Raw genomic sequence first — 24336 nt, forward strand, 5'->3', positions numbered from 1 at the left:
TGAGTTTTTATTTCAGCATGTTTTTATTCTTTACAGCTGGGCTTGGTTTCTCCTCTGGGGGATGAGGAGGTGCTTCCCCAGAGGCTCGGGGCAGAGGGAGCCCTCTCTGTACACCAGCCGTCCCCTGAGGATGGTGGCACACACCACTCCTTGCAGCGTGGTACCGAGGTAAGGGGTGAGCTACACACACACATACACACACACACACACACACACACACACACACACAATCATGAAGTCAGTAGTATAAAAATCTTTACATCTGACCATTTTGGTGATGAAACATATCTAAAAGGTGTTTTCTTACCTTGTTTTTATGATGTATGTTTGCTTCTTTAATCTGTGAAGTATGACAGAAGATAGAGGATATAAGCCATCTGATTAGTCGATACAGCAGATTAATTCAATAGCACAATGCACAGTACATATCGTAGCTTTTCAAACCTTTATGTTTAATAATGGTGTGCACTCTTTACTGTATACTAACCTCAAATTCTCTCTCTGGGTCCCATATGACCAAGTCAGCATCAAAGCCCGGAGCGAGGATGCCTTTTAGGTTGTCAAGACTACACAGCTGGGATGTTTTTCGGCTGAGGAGCCTCACCACATCATGCAGCTGGAAGCCTCTCTTACTGGCTGAACTCCAGAACAGAGGTAAACCTGAAAGTGATAGACAAGCTGGTCTGAGATGTAATATCGACTGCAGTGAGAGACAGTAGGGCTGACAGTTTAGTGCTATGTCAAACTCGGTGCTGCAGAATTCTCCTACTTGCTCTCCTCCTTTCATCAATGATTTCAATCACATTGAGAAGTTATATAACTCTGTGTGGAGAGGTAGTAAACATTGTGTATAACTCTTGACAGTCTTCCTGATGTCAGACTTTGACCATTCTCACTGCCTCTGAACAGTAAATGATTATGCCGTCTTCCAAACTGGCACTCAGCTCTTGTTTACCTCCCTGTGAACTTTGCCCTGTGTAGCTGATGACTGTGTCAAGAGGACTATGGGGGTAAGAGGGAAGGAGGTAGCAACTAATCCACCCTTTAAAAAAAGAGCCTATATTATCCTTATAATGCTGCACAGGCCTGTTTTATTTAGTGGATTCAAGCCAGTGTCTCCTCAGCTGAATGGATCTGTCACATAGAGACTAATCCTGGAGCTGCTCCACAGACAGTGAATAATGAGAAGCCTGTAAGCAGCTGTGGTGATTTTTATAATGATGCTGGCACATTATGTAATTCACCTGATATCATCAATATACTGATGTGCCTCAAATCACTCCTCGCTGAAGAGACTCACTCACTGAGCTGATTACTGATCCAGTGAATGTGGAACACTGATGAGTCAATGACCTCTGACTCTTTTTAAAAAACCAATCCATTATTCTTAGAGGTTATATAAACTAAAATGTAAAAATTCATGAAAGATACAGAACAAAGATTACAGTTCACTGCGTAACATTCGCAACTGTAAAAATTGCTAATTATTCCTCCCAAGGCAGCTTATTAACTGAGGTGTCAGAGCATGACTAATAACTGCAAATAATGAATGAATAATAGCAGCATTTGATTTAGATAAGCTAATGAACAAGAACTGACAATAGTCAAAATTATAGTGGGTGGATGAGCATTATTTAGCTCTGTGTTCACACTACATGTTAGGACAATTACATGCAGTGCTGGCTGTATAAGTTCAAGTCTAAATAGTTTGAATGACTTTTATTCTTTACTGCATTTTTTAAACTGTGTAGGCTGAACTTACAGTATGAGTGTTAATTTAGTTCTTTGGCTATTTGAGAACAGTGGACCAAGCTGAACGCAACATTGACATTCTTACTGTGGCAAATGCCTATTTACACATCCAGCAGACATGGAGCAACATTAGCATTCATTATTGGATTACCTCATTAGTCATATATTCACTGTGCTTTTAACTCGGGTTTGGTCTCTACCATTTATTCTATTTAATTAAATTTATTAAGTGCAATACACTCCTACTATGTCATCTTTTTAAGCTGCGTGTGTTTTTATTGTGTTTAAAGCACAAGTGGAGTGACACCTGTAATCTCATTATATGTTAAATATAATGACAATAAAGCTTTCTATTCTATTCTTCACTACTTTCACCAACTTAGTCTGCTGTTTGGTGCTGAGCAGTGAACTCTAGGTTTATTAGAGCTTTTCCACTGGAAATTGCTGTCTGCTGCAGCTGTGAATGAGGTCAATGAGAGTGGTAGCAGTGAAGGAAACAATGAAGCTGCAGGCTGTGAAACCAAAACAATGATCTCAAAGATGCTAAAATGATGCAATTTTGTTGACATGTCTGCAATTCTTGAAATGAGAGGTATTCTGCCGTAGCCATCAGAAAGTCTCCTCTTGTCTACTCGTAATTGCAACTTTGAGGCTAGTGTGAATGCATTTATGATTGTAATTACCATCTTTATGACATGATGACACAAATGCATCATTGTAACACTTAACACAAGATTTTTACAATGGGACCTCTCCAGGAAGCTGAACATACAGTGCTCTGACTGATTTTGACATTGATACTACCACTGATACTACTGATATTCAGCATGTACTACTGGTCTGTAGTTACCAAATTGCAAAGAAGAAATTCCTCCCCAAGCCTGAGTGAAGTCTCCACTATCCAGTTTCTTCAGATCAGGGGTGCAGGGAGAGTGATCAGACACCACCATGTCAATCTGCCCAGCTTTCAATGCAGACCACAGCTGCTCCTGTTAGGGCAGAATCAGTGTTTTATTTACACCCAAACTGAAATTGTCAGATTTGTATCTAGTCTGCATCCTGTTCTGTTTACCCGGTTCACAGATCCTCTGATGGGGGGACAGCACTTGAACTGCGTGGCCCCTGCAGGTATGTTCTCTGCGCACAGGCTGAGGTAGTGATGGGTGGTCTCCACTGTTAAAGGGGCTCCAGCTTGCCGAGCTTCTTCAATCAGTTTCAGTGGCTTTGCAGAGGATAAGTGAACAATATGGCAGCGCACCCTGGAGCAGAGAGAGCATAAACACAAGCATTCCTATCCAGAAATACCAACTGTGATATATATATATATATATATATACATATATATATATATACTGGTTATCTGTGAACAAGCTGAGGTTCTCACTGGTATTGCATGCAGAGTTCTGTGACGGTGCGAATTGCCTCTATCTCCATGACATCTGGCCTGGACTGCAGAAAGGTGGAGTACTGGCAGGGGTCTAATGTGGGAAGTGGGAAGCATGGGTTTGGAGCATATAATTAGTCATTACTGAAAACTGTCTGCTTCACAATATCATTGAGTTTTTACAAACCAGAGTAGGGCAGAATATCAACAGTAGTCAATAATGTATTTTGTTGTGAACCTTGGTTATCTATAGCATACTATCAACTATATATACAATTAAGTTGATATGATTTTCTGTACTTATAAGACCAGCTAACTGCTGAGAATCAGCTTAGAATCTTATTTTCTTTAAGGGTTTAGTTTTTATTACTTCAGCCACAAATTAAGACAATTTGCTTTTACTGCCAACGTTTTCCTAAAATATAAGGAGAAGTGAGAAAAGTGTTTTTGAGATTTGGCTGAACTGAAAACTTACAACAGTCGAAAATAAATCTGTCTTCTTCATTTCAAGATATTTAAAAGAATCAAATCAGAGTAGTCAAAATGTCATCATAGCATTGGTATTGAGGTAGTCAGACATGAAACATGATTTTGTCAATACTCCTGAGCCTAATCATAAACCTTAACATGATATCGGATGAATACAGTAAAGGATGTGCCACAAACAAATCATCTATTGCAAGGATTAAAATGTTTGTTACCACCAGTCTCTTCTGTTGTCTGCAGAACATCCCTCTCTGCATGAAACTGAGGGAGACAAAAGAAAAGGTATTTCAGTCCCATTATCTTACCAAAGCATGTGGGTTTTCTAATCCGTGTGTGTATGTTGTGGAAGATGCTTAAATTTGTGAGTTACCAGCAGGACGCTTCCTGTGCCTTGTAGCTGCTTCATAGCGGTGTGCAGATCAAAGTCAGTCACATGGGGGAACTCATCCACCCCACTGTGGATGAGGAAACACTTGAAGCCAGCCACTCCGGCCTGGATCATGGGCCGAAGTTCTAGCTGCAAGGGGACATTTGTTGTTTGTATTTGCCTCGGCTGTAATTCAGAACAATCTGGCTGAAAGCTGAGTCCAAGCTGTTCTACTGTACCTGGTTGCCAGGAATCACACCTCCCCAGAAGGCTGTGTCCACAAAACACTTCCCAGACGCCTCCTGCAGCTTGTCGCTAAAGTTACCCAGCGTGGTAGTTGGAGGGATGCTATTTCTGTTCAGTATTCACAGATAAATAAAGTTGTGCTAAAACATAAGCGCTAAATGCTGCAAACAAACATTAACTTGATTAAAACAGTAATTTGATTACGGTCTTTTATTACTACACTAATACTCTAAATACATAATATGCAAATACACTTTTATCAGCATTTAAGTACAAAAAACATAAGCTAGAGTGTATCATACTCAAGTAGACAGAATGTGAGCGCCTGACAATGAGATGGAATTATGAAAACTTCAAAAAGTAAATCTTTTATCTACAAAAAATTATATCTAAATGGACGTATTACACACTTTCACTGCTGTATGCATTTATGTTACTTCTTTATCCAGCCAGGGTAGTTCCAAAGTAATAGTTAGTTGTATTGAAGAAATTGCAAAAAAATATCTGAAAAGATGTTTGAAATTTTGAAAATAGACAGAAATACAGGTCAGAAAATAAATGAATACTGTTAGTTTTTCATGTAAGTCTGAGGTTATCACGACAGTAGATGCCAAAATTAGATGTAACTCTCAGATATATACTTTATTATTATCATAATGCCTGGTAACTTGAACTAGCCCCTAATTTGATGTTTGCCTGAGGATAACTGTGTCATTTCACAATCTGTTTACCCTGTGATCTTCACCTTCCACCAGTGACCCTGTGTGGTCAGATGGTCGGTACTGATTGGGGAGTGTCCAACTTACAGCGGCATGTCCACAATGGTTGTCACCCCTCCAGCTGCAGCGGCCCTGGTGGCGGTCCAGAAACCCTCCCATGTGGTACGGCCTGGTTCATTCACATGAACATGGCAATCTACAATGCCTGGCATCACCACATTGTCACCCACGTCCAACACCTGCCATCACAAGTGAGTTACATCACCCAAGATAATCACACAGGAGTGGTAAATCAATGCCCCAACAGACAGGTATCTTCCATTGTGTCTCTATATATCATGTTCATTCCACCAGGGGGAGCATGCTAAAAGTGAGATCAATCAGAGTCAGCTTACCTTGTAGACAACATCTGCAGAAAAGTCCCTGTCTGATAGTATCTGATGGATTTTCCCATCCTTTATTACGACCACTGCAGGACGGACCTCATTGCCGACCAGCACCCTCGTGCTCCTCACAGCACCGACTGATTGTCCAAGCTCCATGCCTGTCTTTATTGAGAGTTAATTAGTAATGCGCACTCTCCTGACTATGCTTCTACATTTCAGATAGGAACAAGTCTTGCTAGTTCAGTGCCCTGGGACTATGGCACCACCCCCTACTGCACAGTTCAAAGGATTTATTGACTTTTCTTGTCTGTTCTCCCATCGTGCATTTCAGATTCAACTGTGCACAGAGGTTTGGGCTGATTTCACAAATAAGAACCTCAACATTCATGAGATATAAATGAGATGTGAGCAATCATGGAGTATTGTGGATAATATGTTAGACTGTTGAAGTTAGGGTGAAATGGTAGCGGCGTGGGGAAAGGTTTTAGAAAAATTGTCAGCAGAGGAGGTGGTAACATTTTGCCAGTGGTAGAACTAATTTGGACTCAAATGCTGCATAGAAATGGAGATTCAAAAGTTAGATAGTTTTTAGTTTCTTCTTCTTCTTCAACAGCAGTCCAAAAACAATTAGTTTAGTAAGCACACTTCTCTGAGCACACTGAGATCTGATTTTCTAATATTTTCCAATGTGAATTGACTACATACAAACTTTGTCAGGATTTGTACTAATACTAAAAGTAGCGAGATATTGTCAAAGTTTGCATAGAAAGGGAAAGTTAATGAAGACAGTGGAATGAAAAGAGAAATGGAGCGAGATAATATGCCTTTATTCTCCCACAGGGTGGCACAAAAGCTGTTTGCTCACACAGCACTGCAGCTGCATGACACTCTTCAGTCTTTTGTTGTTGAGGTTGTGTGTTGCATTATAGCTTTTATTTATGCTTTACTTCTCCTGGTGTGCTGTGGTGACATTATTCTTGACATCTGACCATATGCAATATCACATGTGGGCCTTTAAAAAAAGAAGTTTGGGTGCCCTTTTCTAAACGTTATAGGGGATAAAGTTCATATAACAATATAATATTCAAATATTGTTCACCGTGAAGGACCTCACTTTACAACATACATCATGTAATAGTTATAGTTTTTCTTATTTTCTTCAAGTAGGATTAAATTAGACAAACTACTCTTCACCAAACTCAATGGGTATTTCAATAAGGGCAAAAAACACAGTTTATGACCTCCATCTCTCTCTGTGTGTGTTCTCTTTATCTGTTGTGTTCTTTCTGCCTTCTTGAATATTTCTGATAAAAATGTATGATTAATTCTTTCAGGTTAGCTCACCTCCTATCTGATTTCCTTTTCAGACCCTGTAGTATTGTGTGTAAATGGTCTATAACAACACAAACATAGTCAGCTTGTTGTATTATTGTAACAATTTTCTTTCAAATCTCAAAACATTGAGAAGCAGAACACCAAAAACCTCTAACAGATTTATACTGAAGATAGACAAACTGTATCATTTTTTGATCCATTTTTGCATTGTCTCTTTTGCACAATGATATAGACCATTGAGGCATAAAATATGATAAAATACAAGTAGGTATACAAACACAAATATCTAACGTGAACATATTAGTCAGAATCTCTTGCAGTCATCTCATAGCAGGACATAAGTGCGGGCAGATAAGCAATGATAACTTAATTAAACATAATAAAATCAAAGCCTGAGCAGCTCCTCTCATACCTGTCTGCCTGCCACCAGTATGGCTGCAGGGCGTCTATTGGCTGAGAGCTGGAGGAGAGGGCTGGCTTTAGAGCGTGTCTTGAAGGATGGAGGCGGACAGGGCGCAGCTTCTCCTCCTCAGCAGCCCTCATCCCTCCAGCCTCCCGGCGATGCGCTGTGCGTTGTGACGCCAAGCCGTTTGACGAGTACATTACGTGGGGCTGGCAGAGCAGCACAGCAGCCTGAGTCCTCGTTATGTAATGCTTCAAAGCATCGGATGCTGCACGGATTAAGAGAAGCAGAGAGAGGGGGAAAAAACTGACGGATGGCTCATTTAGTGACAATCAGCAGAGTGGAAGCTTATGAATGAGACGTCTGCTGTCGGCAAGTACAATGATAACTGTAAATCGCAGGAGTGTGTGGTGTAATTGAGCCCGTCTGGGCATCAGTGGCCTATCCCTGAGGTGCACAGACGTCTGGAGGCTGCAGAAGCTGCTGCACACCTTCTACTTTATTTTTTTAAAAAGCCGATCAGAGGCACGGCTCTGTTTAAATTCGTCTCCTACATCGGTGGAAATTAACCAATGCGGGTTTGTTTTAGAGCAGAATCAGGATCATATTTAGTTCTCCATCGCATCGGTGTAATCCAACAGCCACTGAGCTGTGCCATAAACAATGGCGGGTCCAGAGCAGTCCCAGCAGCAGCAGCAGGTAGAGGAGAAGGCAGAGCATATAGATGATGCTGAGATGGCTCTGCAAGGTATTAACATGCTGCTCAACAACGGATTTAAAGAAAGCGACGAGCTTTTCAGAAGATACAGGTTAGTGTGTTTTTGCTTTCTTGCCTATAATATTATTGTGCATGTTTAGAACTATAATATCAGGGGAGGGGGGGGGGGGGGAGAAAAATCATGTCACAAAAACAGTCACGTGAAATTCAGAACCGAGTACACCATGTACAAAGTGACACTACTGCTTCACATGTATATATATATATATATGACAAAAGCAGATAAGAGATGATTCAATGAAATGATTACTTATAGGAGCTTTCAAATGCCTGTTTATTAAGCTGGGAGCAAAACCCCAGGACTGTCTTACTTGGGATCCTCTAAAATCTTCCTATCAACAGAAACTCTAAATGTTCCATACAACACTCATACACTCATACATACAGGTCATGGCAATGTCAAATCTGTGCACTTCTTGGCTTTAACAGGTGACCAGGATGTGTGGATGATACGCTTTACTGCTTTATTTGTTTTTTAAATCACATTCTTAAAGTGATAACTGCCCTGCACATCCAGCATTTTTTTCTGGAAGCATTTGGTCTATTTTTTTTTTTTTTTGATAGTAGATAGTGAGAGGTTAGCTGCAGGTCAGACATGTTGATTGTAGTTATAGGCTCTTGACTGGCATCTGTCATGACAGCTGGGGAGTGTGGCTGCACCTGCTCCTGAGTGTGCTCTTCCTTCACTCACACGATGCTGACGTGGAACGGTGCCAAAACTATAGAAAGAGCTTGACTGAGATTATGTTGCAATTATAGCATTCAACTAAATTTGTGTCTGGTTTTGTGTGTGTGTGTGTGTGTGTGTGTGTGTGTGTGTGTGTGTGTGTGTGTGTGTGTGTGTGTGTGTGTGTGTATGTGGTTTCTTCCCTCTCTTATGTTTCCTCCTTCTTCTTCTCTCTGCAGGAGCCACAGCCCACTGATGAGCTTTGGGGCCAGTTTCGTCAGCTTCCTGGTGAGTTTCCTCTCAGAGTGGGGATAAAATAAGCAAGTAACCCACATTATAATTGACTCTACAGCCAACGTGTAAGCATATTGTGAGAGTATAGCTGCAGTGTTATATTCACCATACACTATCAAGATCTGATAACCCAATCTGTCACATTGGTTGCATCATTGTCACCACTGGCATCCTCTCTGTTGCTTTTCCGGCCATTAACATAATGGAACTCCTCTCAAGGAAGGCAACGCTCTTGCAGAGAGGCACATTACTGTAACGCTGCGTCCATCACTGATGAGAGGGGGGGATGTTTCATAGCACAGTGGTCACACACAGTCTCTGACTGCCCCTCACATGTCATGAAGCCATAGATGATGTCATTCTCTATTCCCAGATGCTAAATCGTCCTGAAGGCAGTGGGGGAAGTGACTTCTGACGGTCATAGCAGGCATTTATACATTCCTGAATATACAGTGATAGTTAAACACAGCATAAATAAAGAGAAAGCCTCAGTCATATGATAAAATATCAAAATGTGAAACAACAATACCCATCTCTAAATGCCACTGTTATGTTTGACTTCCTCTTTCATTTGTATGTGATTATTTATCCCTGGTTTAATCTCAAAAGGTTTCAACAGCATCACAGCAAAGATTTTCTGACTCATCTTTGCACAGCCAAACACACAGCTGCACAGATGTCACTGTGTTCCTCCATTCATTGTTATGCAGAAAGAGCCCTTTGTCCTTTTTCAGATCATTACATAACGCTCCCCTTGCCACTTATTATAAGATTTTACCGCTTGTAAGCTAGCTCAAGCTCAGATTTTCTCTGTGAAACAAGATATTGTGATATTCTCACACCAAGATGTGTCACTGAACAACGAGAGATCGGTTTTTGAGGTCTTTTTGCTGCATTGCATTACAGAATGCCATGATGACATTTGAGGAGGAGAAGATGCAGACGGCCTGTGACGACCTGAGGACCACTGAGAAACTGTGTGAAAGTGACAGCGCCGGAGTCATAGAGACAATCAGAAACAAGATCAAGAAGAGTGTGAGTGCAAAAATATGGTCAGAAGATGTAAAAAAAGTATATTATATGGACTATAAACTAAACTCTGATAGTGCCCTTTTCAAAAGATGACATAAATTGAGCAGAATTGAAATTTAAGGCATACAGCTACACTTTTAGAGTCACTTAGTTAGTGTGAACAACCACAATTTCATTTTTGCCAGTGTCTCCTAATATCACAGCAAGAACAGGCTACCCCACAGTTCAGATAACAATGTTTAGATCCTCGGCATGAGGCCTAATGATGCAGGCAGCAGTGAGATCATGCCAAACCCCACTCGTAGATTCAATCAGTACCTCTGTGAAATGTAATCATCCAATTGAGTGATGAGTGTGTGTGGGGGGGGACATCTAGCAGCAGTGTTTCACAGTTTCATTCAGGCAACTCTTTCATCCTCTTGCTGCAAGCCGCTGGAGATATTATTTGTAGAGTGTGTGTGTGTACTTGCTTATAGAACATGTTTGTTTGTGTGTTTGGGTACAGATGGACTCCCAGAGGTCAGGCGTTGTGGTTGTGGACCGCTTACAGAGACAAATTATTGTTGCTGACTGTCAGGTGTACCTCGCTGTACTCTCCTTCGTCAAGCAGGAACTCTCAGGTAATCAAATTTACCCCACAGGCCAAACAGAAGGACTAAATGTCTCTCATAACAACCAAGATCTGGACATTATGTAATTACAGAGGGTGGATATATACATAATTATGAACTCTATAACTCAAGAAGTAACTTAATTTCTTGAGCCACCATGATGAGTTCATATAATAAAGGCATAAGTGGTATGAGAGGGCAGGTGTGTAAACATGGAAATAGTTGCTTATTAAAGGAGCACTCCAGGGGTTTAGTGTTGCATTTACCATAAAGTTGGGAGACTCACAAGAGGCAGATTGTAAAAAGAATAGTCAGCAACAGAGGTTAAGATATTCTCACTTTCAATCCCTTATATGGGTCAGACTCCAAAAACCGCTGAATCCTATATTTCCCATGGTGCAAACAATCAACCCTCATGCAAACTCTTTATCCCAGGTTTGTAACACAGGGTTTCTGTTATAAATTTAGTCTTTAAGCCCAGATAAATCCGATGACGCTATGTCCTCATCGTGATCATTTTCTCAGCCGCAGAAGATGTTATACAATATTTCACTAGCTGAGTAGAACTTCCCATGATGAGTATGCTGATCTTCAGATGAAAAATTAGTGGAGGCAGAAAACAAATCAAAACTTGATCAAATATTTAGAAAATTGACCGACAATCGTGTGTTTCTTTGTTTTATATCATTCTAAATTGAATATACTTGGGTCTGATCTATAACATGCCATTTGAATGAGTATAATAATTAGCTGAAAGCCTACAGCAATTAGATTAATTACAATGATTTATTTCCCATCTGATCATCTCTGTGTAAAGCCTGATCTTTTTTCCACTAACAGCATATATCAAAGGAGGCTGGATTCTCCGTAAGGCATGGAAAATGTACAATAAGTGCCACAGTGACATAAGCCACCTGCAGGAGACTTGTCAGCGGAGGTCCTCTGTCCACCAGGAGTCCCTCTCTGTGGACAACGCCAACCACAATGCGCCTGTAGAGAACGGCGTGACACCTGAGGCCTTGGACCGGCTCAAGGGATCTGTCAGCTTCGGCTACGGTCTCTTCCACCTGTGCATCTCCATGGTACCACCACACCTGCTGAAGATTATCAACCTGCTGGGCTTCCCCGGCGACCGTCTGCAGGGCCTGTCTTCCCTCATGTATGCGAGCGAGAGCAAGGACATGAAGGCACCACTAGCTACGTGAGTAGCCTAAGGTTGTAGAGAGAGACCAGTGAGACTTTAATTAACAATGGCTAATGGCTAATTGAGCTACTAATATGTTTATATTAATAATGGATCAAATGTTTAATATGAAAGAGGTCGCTCATAGTGACAAACCCAAACAAAAATATCCCCCCAACTCTCCAATTCCCCTCAGCTATACAGAACGTTTTAGCATCTTTCAGCTCATTGTTTTGGTTTTACAGTCTGCATCGTTATGTTTTGGTTGACTCTAACAGCTGCTTTCAGTGCAAAATTTCTGACACTATCCAGCTCTGATAAATCCACTGTACACTATTTGCCCCGTGCCAAACAGACAGTGGCTAGCTGGTGGTGGTCACGGAGCATGATACATCTTTCAGGAGATGGTGGAAACCAAAATAGAGCTAAAAGAGAGTGAACAGTGGACAGAAACACTGCTCCAAATGAATGCTAGAGGTCTCCATGTCTGCTAGATGTATACATTAACTGTTAAGTATGTTTAATACGTTTGCCATACAGACTTTATAAGGTGATAATATGTCAGATGATGATGACTTGTATGCCCAAGTGGTTAAACATGGTGAAAACCAAGAATCCTTGCCAGTAGATCCTATGAACCTTGAGTATCAACTATCAGTAGTTCTCACAGTTTTTTAATGTGACTCTTTAAAATTAAATTTATTGGCAACCTTATTACAAAAAACATCTCAGGACATATCAAGGTTGTATTGTAGACAGGTTTTTTCCCCCAATCTTATAAATTATCCTAATCCCCACATGTAGTAATGTGCCAATCTGAGTCCAGAGATTGCTTTAGTGCTGAATTCTGAGTCAGCAAACTCCCATGACTGAATTCATGTAATTAATAGTTTAAACCTTAACTTTTATTATTTCATCATGAAATTGATAAAGAAATGTAAAGTGGATATGTCTTGCCAATACACAACACGCTAATAAGCTCAGTATCTACACCGTTCATCCCTATTAAGAACCTTCTGCAGATTATTATCTCAGGTAACCTTTTGCTTTCTTGCAAATGAAGTATGTCACATGCAAGTGCTAGTGTCTCTCTACTGAATTTAATAGCTATTACAGTCACTGGAGCCAGAGAGGTTTGTGGCCTGATCTGCCTAATCATAAACCAAATGAAGGCAGGTTAATGGTCAAATGAGTATGTAAGCAAACATGTAAAACACAGGCCTTCAGCTGTTTTAATTTAAATATCAACTTAACAGTGAACTGCACAATTCAAGCTGCAGATTTACCTTTCATAAAGTTTCATACTAATTTCAATTGAGCTTCAGGTTCAAATTTGTTGAAAGCTTTTGACACACTCCTGAGATGAATTCCTTGTTGTGTTGCACAGGCTAGCCCTCTTGTGGTACCACACAGTAGTGCTGCCCTTCTTTGCTCTGGATGGATCTGATACAAATTCAGGGCTGCTGGAAGCCAAAGCTATACTGCAGAGAAAGTCAGTGGTTTACCCCAACTCATCCCTCTTCATGTTCTTTAAAGGACGGGTTCACAGGCTAGAGGTATGTACAGGGTGTGTTAGTTAAAGTCAGTGACAGATAATTAGATCTTTAATAAGTCTTGTTATTGTAATGCTGTGTAAAGACATTTGATGAAAACCTTTTTTTCACAGTAGAGTATGATAAAAAAAACAAGCTTAGCTTCTGTTGCCCAGTATGTTCAAGCACATACAATTAATATGCATGTCAGACTGTTCATTAATCCATCAACATCTGATCAACCATCTACTTATCTAACTCTCATTCAACACATGCATGTAGTGTGTGTCTTAACATAATTACCGTTACCTGTTGGTGTGTGTGCTCTCTTCTTTGTCCCCAGTGCCATATCAACAGTGCTTTGGCCTGTTTCCATGATGCATTAGAACTTGCATCAGACCAAAGAGAGATCCAGCATGTGTGTCTCTATGAGATTGGTACGTGTTCTCTCATCAGCTAGTCGTGACATACTGGCGCTAGGCGTACAGCGAGGGATTAATTTTGTCATACTGTCTGCTTGTCTTTTCATCAGGTTGGTGCAGCATGATAGAGATGAATTTTGAGGATGCATACAGGGCATTTGAGCGGCTGAAGAATGAGTCACGTTGGTCGCAGTGCTATTATGCCTATTTGACCGGAGGTGAGCCTATCGCACATTAACAAACGCTTGCACAGCTGGTTTGTTTCTACTCTGTGTTCTACGCAGTCATTTTTTTATCTTTTTGCCAGTGAGTCAGGGTGCTTCGGGTGACCTGGATGGAGCGAGCGGAGTTTTTAAAGATGTGCAGAAGCTGTTCAAGAGGAAAAACAACCAGATAGAGCAGTTTGCTGTCAAAAGGGTAGGATATGCTGATGATACCTTTCTCTCTCTTTTGAAAGTCAGTCACGGGCATGTCATAAAAGCTTTTCTTCTCTTTTTGATTTCCTTTCTGCAGGCTGAGAGGTTGAGAAAGATTTCTCCAACCAGAGAGCTATGCATCCTCGGTGTAATTGAAGTGCTGTATCTGTGGAAAGCTCTTCCAAACTGTTCCTCATCTAAACTGCAGATAATGAATCAGGGTGAATATAACCTACATGATTTATTATAAATTATACCAACATAACTACTTTAGCTGCAGCCAGACTCTTAAGAATTTAATTTAACCCTGTATGATAATTTACTCTCATGTCTGTTCAGTGTTACAGAGTTTAGATGAAGCTTCGTGCAGAGGCCTGAAGCATCTCCTCCTTGGTGCCATTCACAAATGTCATGGAAATATGAGAGATGCTGTTCAGGTATCAGTCTACATTGAGCCCTGAATGACTGCAATTCATTTCCACTGGTAATGTGACTTATCTTTATTTATCTGTCCATTTTATCTGGGATCCAGTCGTTTCAGCTGGCTGCTAGAGATGACTATGGCCGGCAGATCAACTCCTATGTTCAGCCGTACGCCGTCTACGAGCTGGGATGTATACTCCTCGGAAAACCAGAGGTCAGTCTGCTTTGCTGCACATAGCAGTCATAATTTTGGGGTTGATTTATGAAGAAAAGAGATATTTTTATTTGAAGTTTACCAGTGTTCAGTTATGACCAGGTCTTTTGTGTTGTTTTGCAATCCAGACAGTGGGAAAGGGGAGATCATTGCTACTTCAAGCAAAGGTAACACATTTAGATAGTAATCATCCATATAATGTTATGAATATAAACAATGAACTAATGACTTTTCTTTAATTCCATCTACCTATGTGAAAAAAGGAGGATTTTACAGGCTACGACTTTGAGAACAGGCTTCATGTGCGCATCCATTCAGCCCTGGCCTCCTTGAAGGAAGTAGTGCCTCAGTGACTCCAGGAAGGAAAGCTACGATGGCTCATTGCTTTTTACACCCAGCTGTAAGCCACTCAGAGTATCTGTGTGACATCGTTGTCAACAGGCTCCTGTGTTTTCCATTCTTAAAGTATTTGGGGAATCTCACCTACAGTAAAACTGATATGAGGCCTCATTTCTGTGCATTCAGTACAGAGATTGGTATGTGTATGTTCATACTAGCTTAGCACAAAGCATGGAAGCAGATGGAGATGGCTAGCCTAGCTATGGGCAGCAAGTTAAAGTATGTTTTAAATGACCAGTACTGGGACAGATTGTCTTGTTAGCCAGCAAGCTAGTCAACAAATACATCAATAATTGGGATTAGTTACTACAAAGCGAAGACCGTGCAACAAGGGCAGGACTGTTGAGAGTAAGTAAACCACGGCATTGTTGGCCAAAAATTAATCCCAACTTCTTGTTCAGTTTCATTTTGCACTTTTATTTTATGGCGTGTTAATAAATAACACTGTAGAAATCAGACATCTTTAGAATTTGAGGAGAAAAGGTGTATTTTTTCACTTTGAAGCAGCTAAACTAGCTGTTAACCATTTGCTTCTAAACACAACCCTGATATATTTTTGAACTGAATGCACAGATGTGAAAGTTATATCGATTCTTAACCCAAGACAAAGAACACATAATTCCCCAAATTTCTAAGTGTTCCTTTTAATTTTTTGCACCTAAACATATTAGCATCTAGTAACGATTTCATCAACTTGTGTATTTGGATGATTTCAGTTATGCCTCCCCGTCCCTTCTGTGAGCAATTCAGCACATAAAAGTAACCTTTTAATGAGATTATATTTCCTTTAATACCAACTTTCAAATGAATAAAATTCAGGCAGGCTAATGGTTTTCACATATTTGAAACATGCAAACAACATTTGAGCATCTTGCTCCATTAATAAAATAGAATTAATGAAGCCAATTATCACAAATCATGAGAAAGATGTGGGAAAGATTAGTCAAATTTAATATTTGATTTTACTAGAAATATATTATTATAATCATGGGTTAACACATTTTCAGCCAGTTGTTTCTAGTAAGTAGTGCTTCTCCTTATTAAAATCTCAAAACCTGCTTATTGTCATATCACAAGGGAGCCACTTTTCTTTAAAAAAATCATTGACATAACTTGTAATCCCATTAGTTACCACTGGAAATACTTAAGTAGCAAATTCCTTCTCACTGGTCACCTAAAGTTGCACATGCTGAATTAAATAGGCTGCTGTTAATTAGTCACGTTTAAGTAGTTTGACATCATATATTTATAGTATTTGAGCTCACCACACTTTACAATGCTCTAATCACACATTTTTATGTGACACTGGGCATTGATCCTGTGCACTACACATGGTACGTCAGGGTAACAGAGACTTTAAGACTGCACTGAAGTCAAATGTACCTGTATGTCCATCCCTGCAAATACATGAAGGTATTCTATGAGAGTACCTTCAGTACTTTAATGTTACCACTGAAAGGTGCTGTTAAATGTCAGCCTGATAAACATGAATTACTTGTGACTAATTTTAAGTGTTTTAGTGATAGAAGCTTTTGATTTAAAGTCTTAATAGTGACAAGTTTATTTATTACATAACAGAAGTTGTACTTTTACAAGCATCCTGTTTGAGTATTGAACCTGCGAGTTTGGCGCTGGACGGCACGATCAACTGCAACATTAATGATCAAGCTGTTTCAAGTGGGATCTTGTGATAAAAGTATATTTAACAGACTTTCTCAACAGTTTCACACTGTACAGTACATATGAAATATTCCATGCAGGGTTCTACGTTTTATTAACGAGTAATCTGAGTTATGATCATCAGAGCAATATATAAGTAAGAGGAGGGAATCATAATTTACAACAATGACTATCTGTGTTTTTCATCCCATGTTCAGTCAGGATTGTGGTCGTATAGATTTGTTTTGCTCACACCGAGCTGGTTAGACAAAACCAATCACCCCCTGTTGCTGTGATGGATGTAAACTGTGGTAAATGTCGAGGCGGCCGCTTGTCCAAGTGGTCAGTGCGGTGCAAGTAACGTGATGGTGAAATGTCAGTAAGATGTCACCTGCCCGCTGTCCCAAATACTTCTGTTACTGTCATGAGGACTTAAACCAAGTTGAAATTGAGGTTACATGTCAGGATGATGGTGTTGCAATGTGTCACTGAACTCTACAATAAACTGTTCTCCATTAATCTAGACAACTGTGTGGTAATTCTTTCTATTGATGTCTTACTGTCATGTCTGGTTGGTACATGTTTGTTATCTACAGCATAAATTTATACATATTCCACCAGGGGGAGTATGTTGAACATGATTCATTCACTGGCTTCCCTTTGGAAAGTTGCCATCAGAGAGGATGTGGATTGAGATGTGATATATTTTGCCACTCCTTGATTACACTAACAGCAGGATATAGACAAAAAAATTATTAATGCTACATAATAATACTAATTAATTGAATACGCACTTGTGCAAAGAAACTACAATAGAGACACATGCTGAACAGGTCACATTTAAAAAGAATGGAAACCATTCAAGCAAAGGGAGTGTCCTTTAGAAACTGATTACTGTATTATCAAGAGAAAGTGAAAGCATGATGAAACATGATTAGATGTATTATAGTGACTCATTCAGTGATTCATTTGTTGTCAGCATGAACTGGTTGCACTTTGATATTTATTATTTATAAGCCTGTAACGTGAGGTGTAATACATATTGATTAGATTTTTTGATTTCATGAAAGCAGAATGAGTCATAAAATAGATGTTATTCTTATGATCTTTTGCATTAATTATAAGGAGCTTCTCATGTTGACCATGATGTAAAGAATGATCTGTCGGTCAATTGATTACTTATAGGTTTATTAAATTAACATCAGTGCTGAGGGTGATTACGGGGATGGACTTTTGAGTGACATGCTGTGAGAGATACACACCGAGAGCATCTCTTTAAGAAAACATGTCTGTCACACTAGGCTCAAGGCAACAGCTCACTCATCCAATAAATTATTCAGTCTCCTGTGCCACTGAATTTAGACATGGCAGAGCAGAGTTGGAAGGCTGGGCAGAACAATACCTCGGCTCCTCCTCCCATCTCCCTGTAGTGGACGTTCTTAAACATTTTCCTTGTATGTGCACTTCTAAAACTGGGCCTTCAGCTTGGCCTGGTTCACTTTAAAACATGAAAGACATGAGTATGTCATTTTGTATGTGGTGAGTCATGGGAGTGACATCATCCTTTTTTTTTATCTGTTGTGATTCACGCTCTTCATATTTTCTGCGTGGTGCTGGTGGACCAATGCTATGTTTTAAGCAGCATACTCTATGTGTGTGGATTGGACCTTGAAGTCTTAATGCTGATGAATTAAATAAAGGAATCGCATTAGATAGAAGTGGAGGAGACATAAAGAGCCCTCGAGAGATGTTACACATCAAGCAAATGTGTCTGTGAGGAAGAGAGAAAGAGAAAGAGAGAGAGAGAGAGAGAGAGAGAGCAGTAGGAATGGTAGGACTGAGCAAAGAGCAAGGTCACAAAACACAATTGCATTGTGTTTCACTCAGGCTGAAACCTGAGCGGCCAAAGTATCCTACCAGCAGATAGAGAGTTCCTGTGTTCACAACCCTTTATTGCTGCAAACCCTCATGTGCAACAGAGTCTGCGTTTTATCTCATAATTTGATTAATCTAAGAGGGATACACTGGAAGAAAAAATTGAAATTAGGTATATTTCAACATCTTTGCAAAAAACAAAGCAAAAAGCATAGGCTGAAATGTATTAGTGTGCAGATCTCTTTGTCTAAAGATGGATGATAGCGACAAGCAAATGTATCGATCTTGTAGCAAAAACCTCCAGCCACTGACCTATTACTATGCTGTAGACCTGAAAGTGTGTGTGGGTCAGGTCTCCTGCACAAGGACACATCGTCATTATTAGTCCTCTCATCTGTGCAATCAGCTTAATGAGTGTCTGAGAGCCTCTCTATAGGAACATTTCTTCAGGCATTACACTTCATCTTGTGATAGGTTGCATTGGGAAGAAAACACTCACATACTGCACCTTCTCTTTCTGCCCAATACTAAAAAAACATGGATTCTGGTAATTCTACTATTAAATATCATCATCTGAGCTTACACTAACAATAGACAGATACAGGATACTGGAAATTGCAGCAATGAAACAGATAACAAGGTTAAGTTCACCTTCATTTAAAAACTGGGACTCAAAAGTAAATGAAATAGTAGAAAATGGAAAGAATCACATGTATAAGCAGAATTTAAGAGTTGAAATATTTTAGACAGTGGAGTAAATGGATTCAATATGAGGCCCACAACTAAATAATATAGATGGATTTATCATTAGACTTTAGATCCAGCCTTGAGAAGTAATAGCTATCATTTCTTTTTGTGTGTATTTTTTCAGACTTTATATTCTATCATCTTCTTCCATTATCCTACTGTCTTTCCTATCATTATTTATTTTCTTTCCTTCACTGTAAATTATATAATATTCCCACTATAAGTTGATGAGATGTCTTTTTCACAGCAAACATGTTGACCTGTCATAATAATAGAAGCACAGCTGTTACTAATAACATTAACAACCTTCTATTCAGGTGTCACAGTAAGCCATGATAGTGTGACAATGAGCCAGCAAAACCAATCATTCATTTCATTATATGCTTTGGCTACTATGACATGTCAAAATGTTTTCATTCAGTTCAACATAACCTGTGATGTGACTGCGCTGTCTTCATTGTTGAGAGCTCCATTAAAGAAATCCATCTTTATATTATATGATTAAATTGCTGCTGACTCAATACAAAGCTGCAGCCTTTATGTCTAACAGCAATAGCAGGAAAACACAGCTGCAATTAATAACATTAATGATGGCTGCTTGCCATTTAGGTTTTCCCAGGTTGTTCCGGGTGTACTGCACCAGTATAGATACCTTATAGCTTTTTTTTATAGCTTCCGAGATAGCAACACTTGAATGGAACTGTGCCATCAATCATGTTATCAGTTTCACCTGTTGTTGAAAAGGCCTATATCTATGGTATGTGCATAATTTAAATACAATATTTGTTCAAAAAGAGAGGGTGCAGGCCAGGGACACGACTCACGACTCACTATAAAATCTTCCCACGTCAACGCAGATAAGCCACATCTCTTGAGAAAGTGGAACTATTTTCCAGCCTTTATGACCACATGATCATTTTTCTGCTCCAGTGTGTCAGATCAGACTTGCTGCAAGATGCTGGCTGTATTTGTGCCTCAGTGAGCAGGCAGTTTCCATGGTGCAGAGACCTGCTTTGTGCCAGTTCGTCTCTTCTCAGCTTGATGTCCCTGGTTTGACCTACTAAACATTATTCACAACAAATGTGTTTTCACGCTTCTATTGTCCACTGAGCACAGTCAAAACAATCCTGTATGTAAAATAGGCTGTCTTACCGCCTTTGGGGAAAATGATCCCACCCATGCTATTTGCTGGGTGTTTCTTTTTATGTGACTTTGAATAAAAAAGTATTACACAGCAGCAGCTTGTTATATGAGGTGTTTCATGAGGGACACTAATCTTGCTCCTTCCTCACTTATTACACTATATTGAAAATGTGCAGATTTATTGCACGGTGATCAGTGGTTAAGGTCTTTTAAGGACATGTTGGTACAGTAAAAGAGATGGCTGCCAGCAACCGTGTGGAGCTATAGGAACATTATGAGTGGTCCCAAGTGGTTAAATGGATCAAGGGAAGCCCGCTCTTTCCTAGAATGGACCCCCAATCAACCATGAACTTACATCTTTGCTGTAGGCTATTTGTAATTGCTTTATTTTATTATTTTGCTCTATTTTATAGTATGTTGTTATTGGTTTGCATATATATAATTTGCATTTAAAAAAAAAAAATTATAATTTACAATTTGAAACTCTTGATCCCCCACCTCTCTCTGTCTCCCACCCTCTATTTCCCTCCTCTCCACCCTCCTCTTTCCCTCTCCTTCTCTCTGCCCCCCCCCCCACCCCTCCTCTCTCTACCCACCACTGCATTGATGCTGTTACCTCCCTCGGTGATGATGTCACCGGCTCAGTGGAGCTCAAGCATCCTTGCTAAAGACCGGGAGACAACAGAGCCATTTTGACCGCTTTGGACCGTGAAGAGACGGCCAGCATCCCTACAACCGACACCGGGAGACCGGTCACCCTTCCTTCCTGGGTCCCTACTGGCAGCACGGAGCAGGGCAGGGCAAGGCAGAGGTGGGTGGGTTAGAGGACACCGTCGACACCGTAACCTCAGCCCTTCCCGTTTTTGTTTTTTTTTTCTTTTTTTCTCATGGAGAGGAGAGGCTGTTAGCAGGGGCAGTGTCAGACCTGGAGGAGAGCAGAGGAGGTGGAGGTAGCTGCTGCGGAGCTGGATAATAAAACAGAGGAGCACGACTCACTCGGCGTCTACACGGGGAGGAAAACACGATATTAGCACTGCGGAGGTAGGTTTTTATCCCTCCATTGTCGCGCTGTAACGCAGTTTAAATGAGACAGTCTTTATTTACTTAGTGTTAAATCTCCTGGGGAGAGATGGGCACAGGGTGCGGCCGTAGGAGAGGCAGTCAGTGTGTAAAGGATATAGTATTAAAGTGAATGACATTAAAGCTACTCTGTAACATAATATATGTGCTGTCACGGCTCTGTGCTGCTTATATTGATGGATAAACGCTATTTTAATGGTGTGAGCATACGCAGGACGACATGAATAAACGCCCTGTCATTGGGCGAAAGGTTAGCTAGGAGATATGTAGTCTGACATAACTAATGAAATGTTATCTCTCGAGCTTTGAAAATGATTTGCAATGTTTTTCAATGAGTAATTCTAGTGATAACTGATCAATTTTAGCCTAACTAAAGATAGGCCATAAGCCTGTGTTGACTTGTGTTTTGTGGCTTTGCTGTCATGCCAGGAAATATATAATTTAAATGTATATTCTTTATGTTTAAAAAGGTAAAATTGCATCAAACTGTCGTCACCCTGAAGTACACATCATCATGGTTTATTACATTAGCCTTTGTCACTGGGAAAATGGTGGCCGCCCAGCTGAGCTGCATCATCAGCTGATTGGTCAGAGCATCTGTAGATTATGACCATGAATGTTATTGTATAAAAAAAAAACAGATTTAGAATTTTCAGAAGTGTGATAAAAGTATTATTTCTTTATAAGATATTCTATTGAACATAAGATATGTTTTAAGGATGTGAACGCCATCGTCATCCCTTCATTTCATATATCAAAACAATATTGAACCAGATGTCTAAACAATGATAATCAGTCTGTTTTATTGATTGATCATTTATCTGTCTGCAGTATAACCTACACTATGGCTACACCTTAAAAGAAAAAAAGCATGACGCATTGTTTTTCTTATTGCACAGTGTTACCTGCATACATTTCACAAACGAACCTGATTCACAAATGAATGTGTTAAAGTGCCAGCTTCAGAGGATGTGTCAGGAAGCATGGTGACACAGCAAATTTTCAACACTCAGTGACGATGACAGACACTTGAGTCACAAAGCGCAGAAACATACTGTGAATGTCGACGCAATTCCAAACACTATCCCAAATTTGGGGTGTTGGTGAAGTTATGGAAATGTCACTTCCTCCTACAGCCTGTAAACTATGATAGTTACGATAACATCCGCAGCAGTGACGTTGTATAATAAAAATCCTGTTTTTTGAGTTTATTGATTAAAACAGTACATTAATCTAATTTGATAGGCACAGATGATGAGTCATGGTGGTTCTCGATCACACCCATGATGGCAACACTGCACACTAAAACTGTTTGGTGGCAGCATTGATTTAATGTTCATATTTAGTCTTTTAGGAGACAGCATGACGGGGTCTGTTCATGAAAACCGAGCAGCTGAATGGAGCCAGACCCTGGATTTGTGGCTGGTTTCAGTGCCATTGTAATCCAGGGAAATAGCCTGACATTTAGCTGCTGCTGCACTTCTTTTGTTACTGCTAGCTTTATTATCCATCTCCCTCGGCTGTAGCTGACCATGCATGGTCTTTTCATGTTACAGCCTCATAGCCCTGCCCTCTTCTATTGTGCTGAACACATCAACCATAAGGTGTAATATTCTGCACTCACAATTTTTTTTTGATACAAATTCATCTGAAAGTTAAAATTAGACATCAGTTATGCACCATAACATAACAAAGCATAACATCACTTAACATAACATAACATAACATAACATAACATGATATAGCAGATGCCAATAAAGATGTTGTTGCATGTCATTTGTGTGCAAATTCATATCTACTAATAAAACTGGGAATTATATTAATTAGGATTCACTGTCTACTTCTTTCCACTGACCTGCAGGCCTAACACCTGGGCACCAGACTAAGGCACCCCAAGGTGCTAGGAAGACAGCACCATGGCAGGGGCCTCTGTGAAGGTGGCGGTGCGTGTCCGCCCCTTCAATTCAAGGGAGATTGGAAAAGAGAGCAAATGCATCATTCAGATGACTGGAAACACCACCAGTGAGTACTCAAACCATAACTTCATTACTCATAGATGTCACCTTCAGTATACATGTTGGGTAGAGCTGCAATCATTAGTCAATTAATTGATTAGTTGATTGACAGAAAATTAATCACCAACTTGCCAAAAAATAAAATGCATTCCCAGATTCCAGCTTCTCAAATGTGAATATTTTATGGTATATTTAGTCTTCTGTGATAGCAAATTAAATATCTTTGGAATTTGTACTATCAAAATAAGACATTTGAGGTTGCATCTTGGGGTTTGGGAAACAGTGCTTGAAATGTTTAAAAACATTTTCAGACATTTTTTAGACCAAATGACTAATCAATTTGTCAAGACAATTGTTGTCATTATTTAAATTCAGAATTAAATGTAATTTGTTTGAAATGAATAGCTACATGTGACACAGGCAGCAACAGTAAAGTAGTTGATTGTTAGCTGCTACCCGCTGTTGGCTGTCAGGTGTAAGAGGTGGGGAAGTGTTCTGCAGCTGGAGTGCACAGGTTCCAGCTTTTCCAGCTGTTCTGTTGCTGATCTTGACCTCGGACCTCCATGTGTGACTGTGCAAATACCTGGTGAAAAAGCAAAGCCCATTGTAAGACACGTGGCATTCACTGAACATGTATTTATCAGCTTTTATTTCAGTGGCAGGTTATGAAAATAAGAGCTAAGTTAGATCTATCTGAGAGAACTATTCACCACGTCTACAAGGTTTTTATTACTGCAAGGTTGATGTTTTTCTATTACTAAATAGAGC

At 40.0% G+C, this 24336-nt stretch overlaps 3 protein-coding genes across 5 annotated transcripts in view; 2 read left to right on the forward strand and 1 right to left on the reverse strand.

Moving 5' to 3' along the window:
• Window positions 1-5596, reverse strand: zgc:103559 (Allantoinase, mitochondrial). Its single transcript, XM_053322353.1, has 11 exons — window positions 5350-5596; window positions 5042-5193; window positions 4229-4343; window positions 3993-4139; window positions 3838-3883; window positions 3137-3230; window positions 2825-3011; window positions 2603-2741; window positions 488-660; window positions 308-340; window positions 1-180 (listed from the first exon to the last, which is right to left on the reverse strand). The coding sequence occupies exons 1-11, from the start codon at window positions 5494-5496 to the stop codon at window positions 31-33; spliced, it is 1383 nt and encodes a 460-aa protein (XP_053178328.1). The 5' UTR covers window positions 5497-5596; the 3' UTR covers window positions 1-30.
• Window positions 5597-7067: 1471 nt separating this feature from the next.
• Window positions 7068-17218, forward strand: LOC128361497 (tetratricopeptide repeat protein 39C-like). The gene is made up of 14 exons (XM_053321984.1): window positions 7068-7887; window positions 8763-8811; window positions 9724-9852; window positions 10355-10469; window positions 11301-11661; window positions 13031-13199; window positions 13519-13612; window positions 13708-13815; window positions 13905-14014; window positions 14111-14234; window positions 14353-14450; window positions 14546-14650; window positions 14779-14817; window positions 14914-17218. The coding sequence occupies exons 1-14, from the start codon at window positions 7742-7744 to the stop codon at window positions 15001-15003; spliced, it is 1737 nt and encodes a 578-aa protein (XP_053177959.1). The 5' UTR covers window positions 7068-7741; the 3' UTR covers window positions 15004-17218.
• Window positions 17219-23469: 6251 nt separating this feature from the next.
• Window positions 23470-24336, forward strand: part of kif1aa (kinesin family member 1Aa) — a 34882-nt gene continuing 34015 nt past the window's right edge. For all 3 annotated transcript variants that reach the window (XM_053322811.1, XM_053322809.1, XM_053322810.1), the window contains exon 1: window positions 23470-23575. In XM_053322811.1, coding sequence (XP_053178786.1) covers window positions 23470-23575 — 106 coding nt within the window. The remainder of the gene's footprint in view (window positions 23576-24336) is intronic.

Source organism: Scomber japonicus, chromosome 7, assembly GCF_027409825.1.
Source record: "Scomber japonicus isolate fScoJap1 chromosome 7, fScoJap1.pri, whole genome shotgun sequence".
In the NCBI taxonomy this organism is placed as follows: domain Eukaryota; kingdom Metazoa; phylum Chordata; class Actinopteri; order Scombriformes; family Scombridae; genus Scomber; species Scomber japonicus.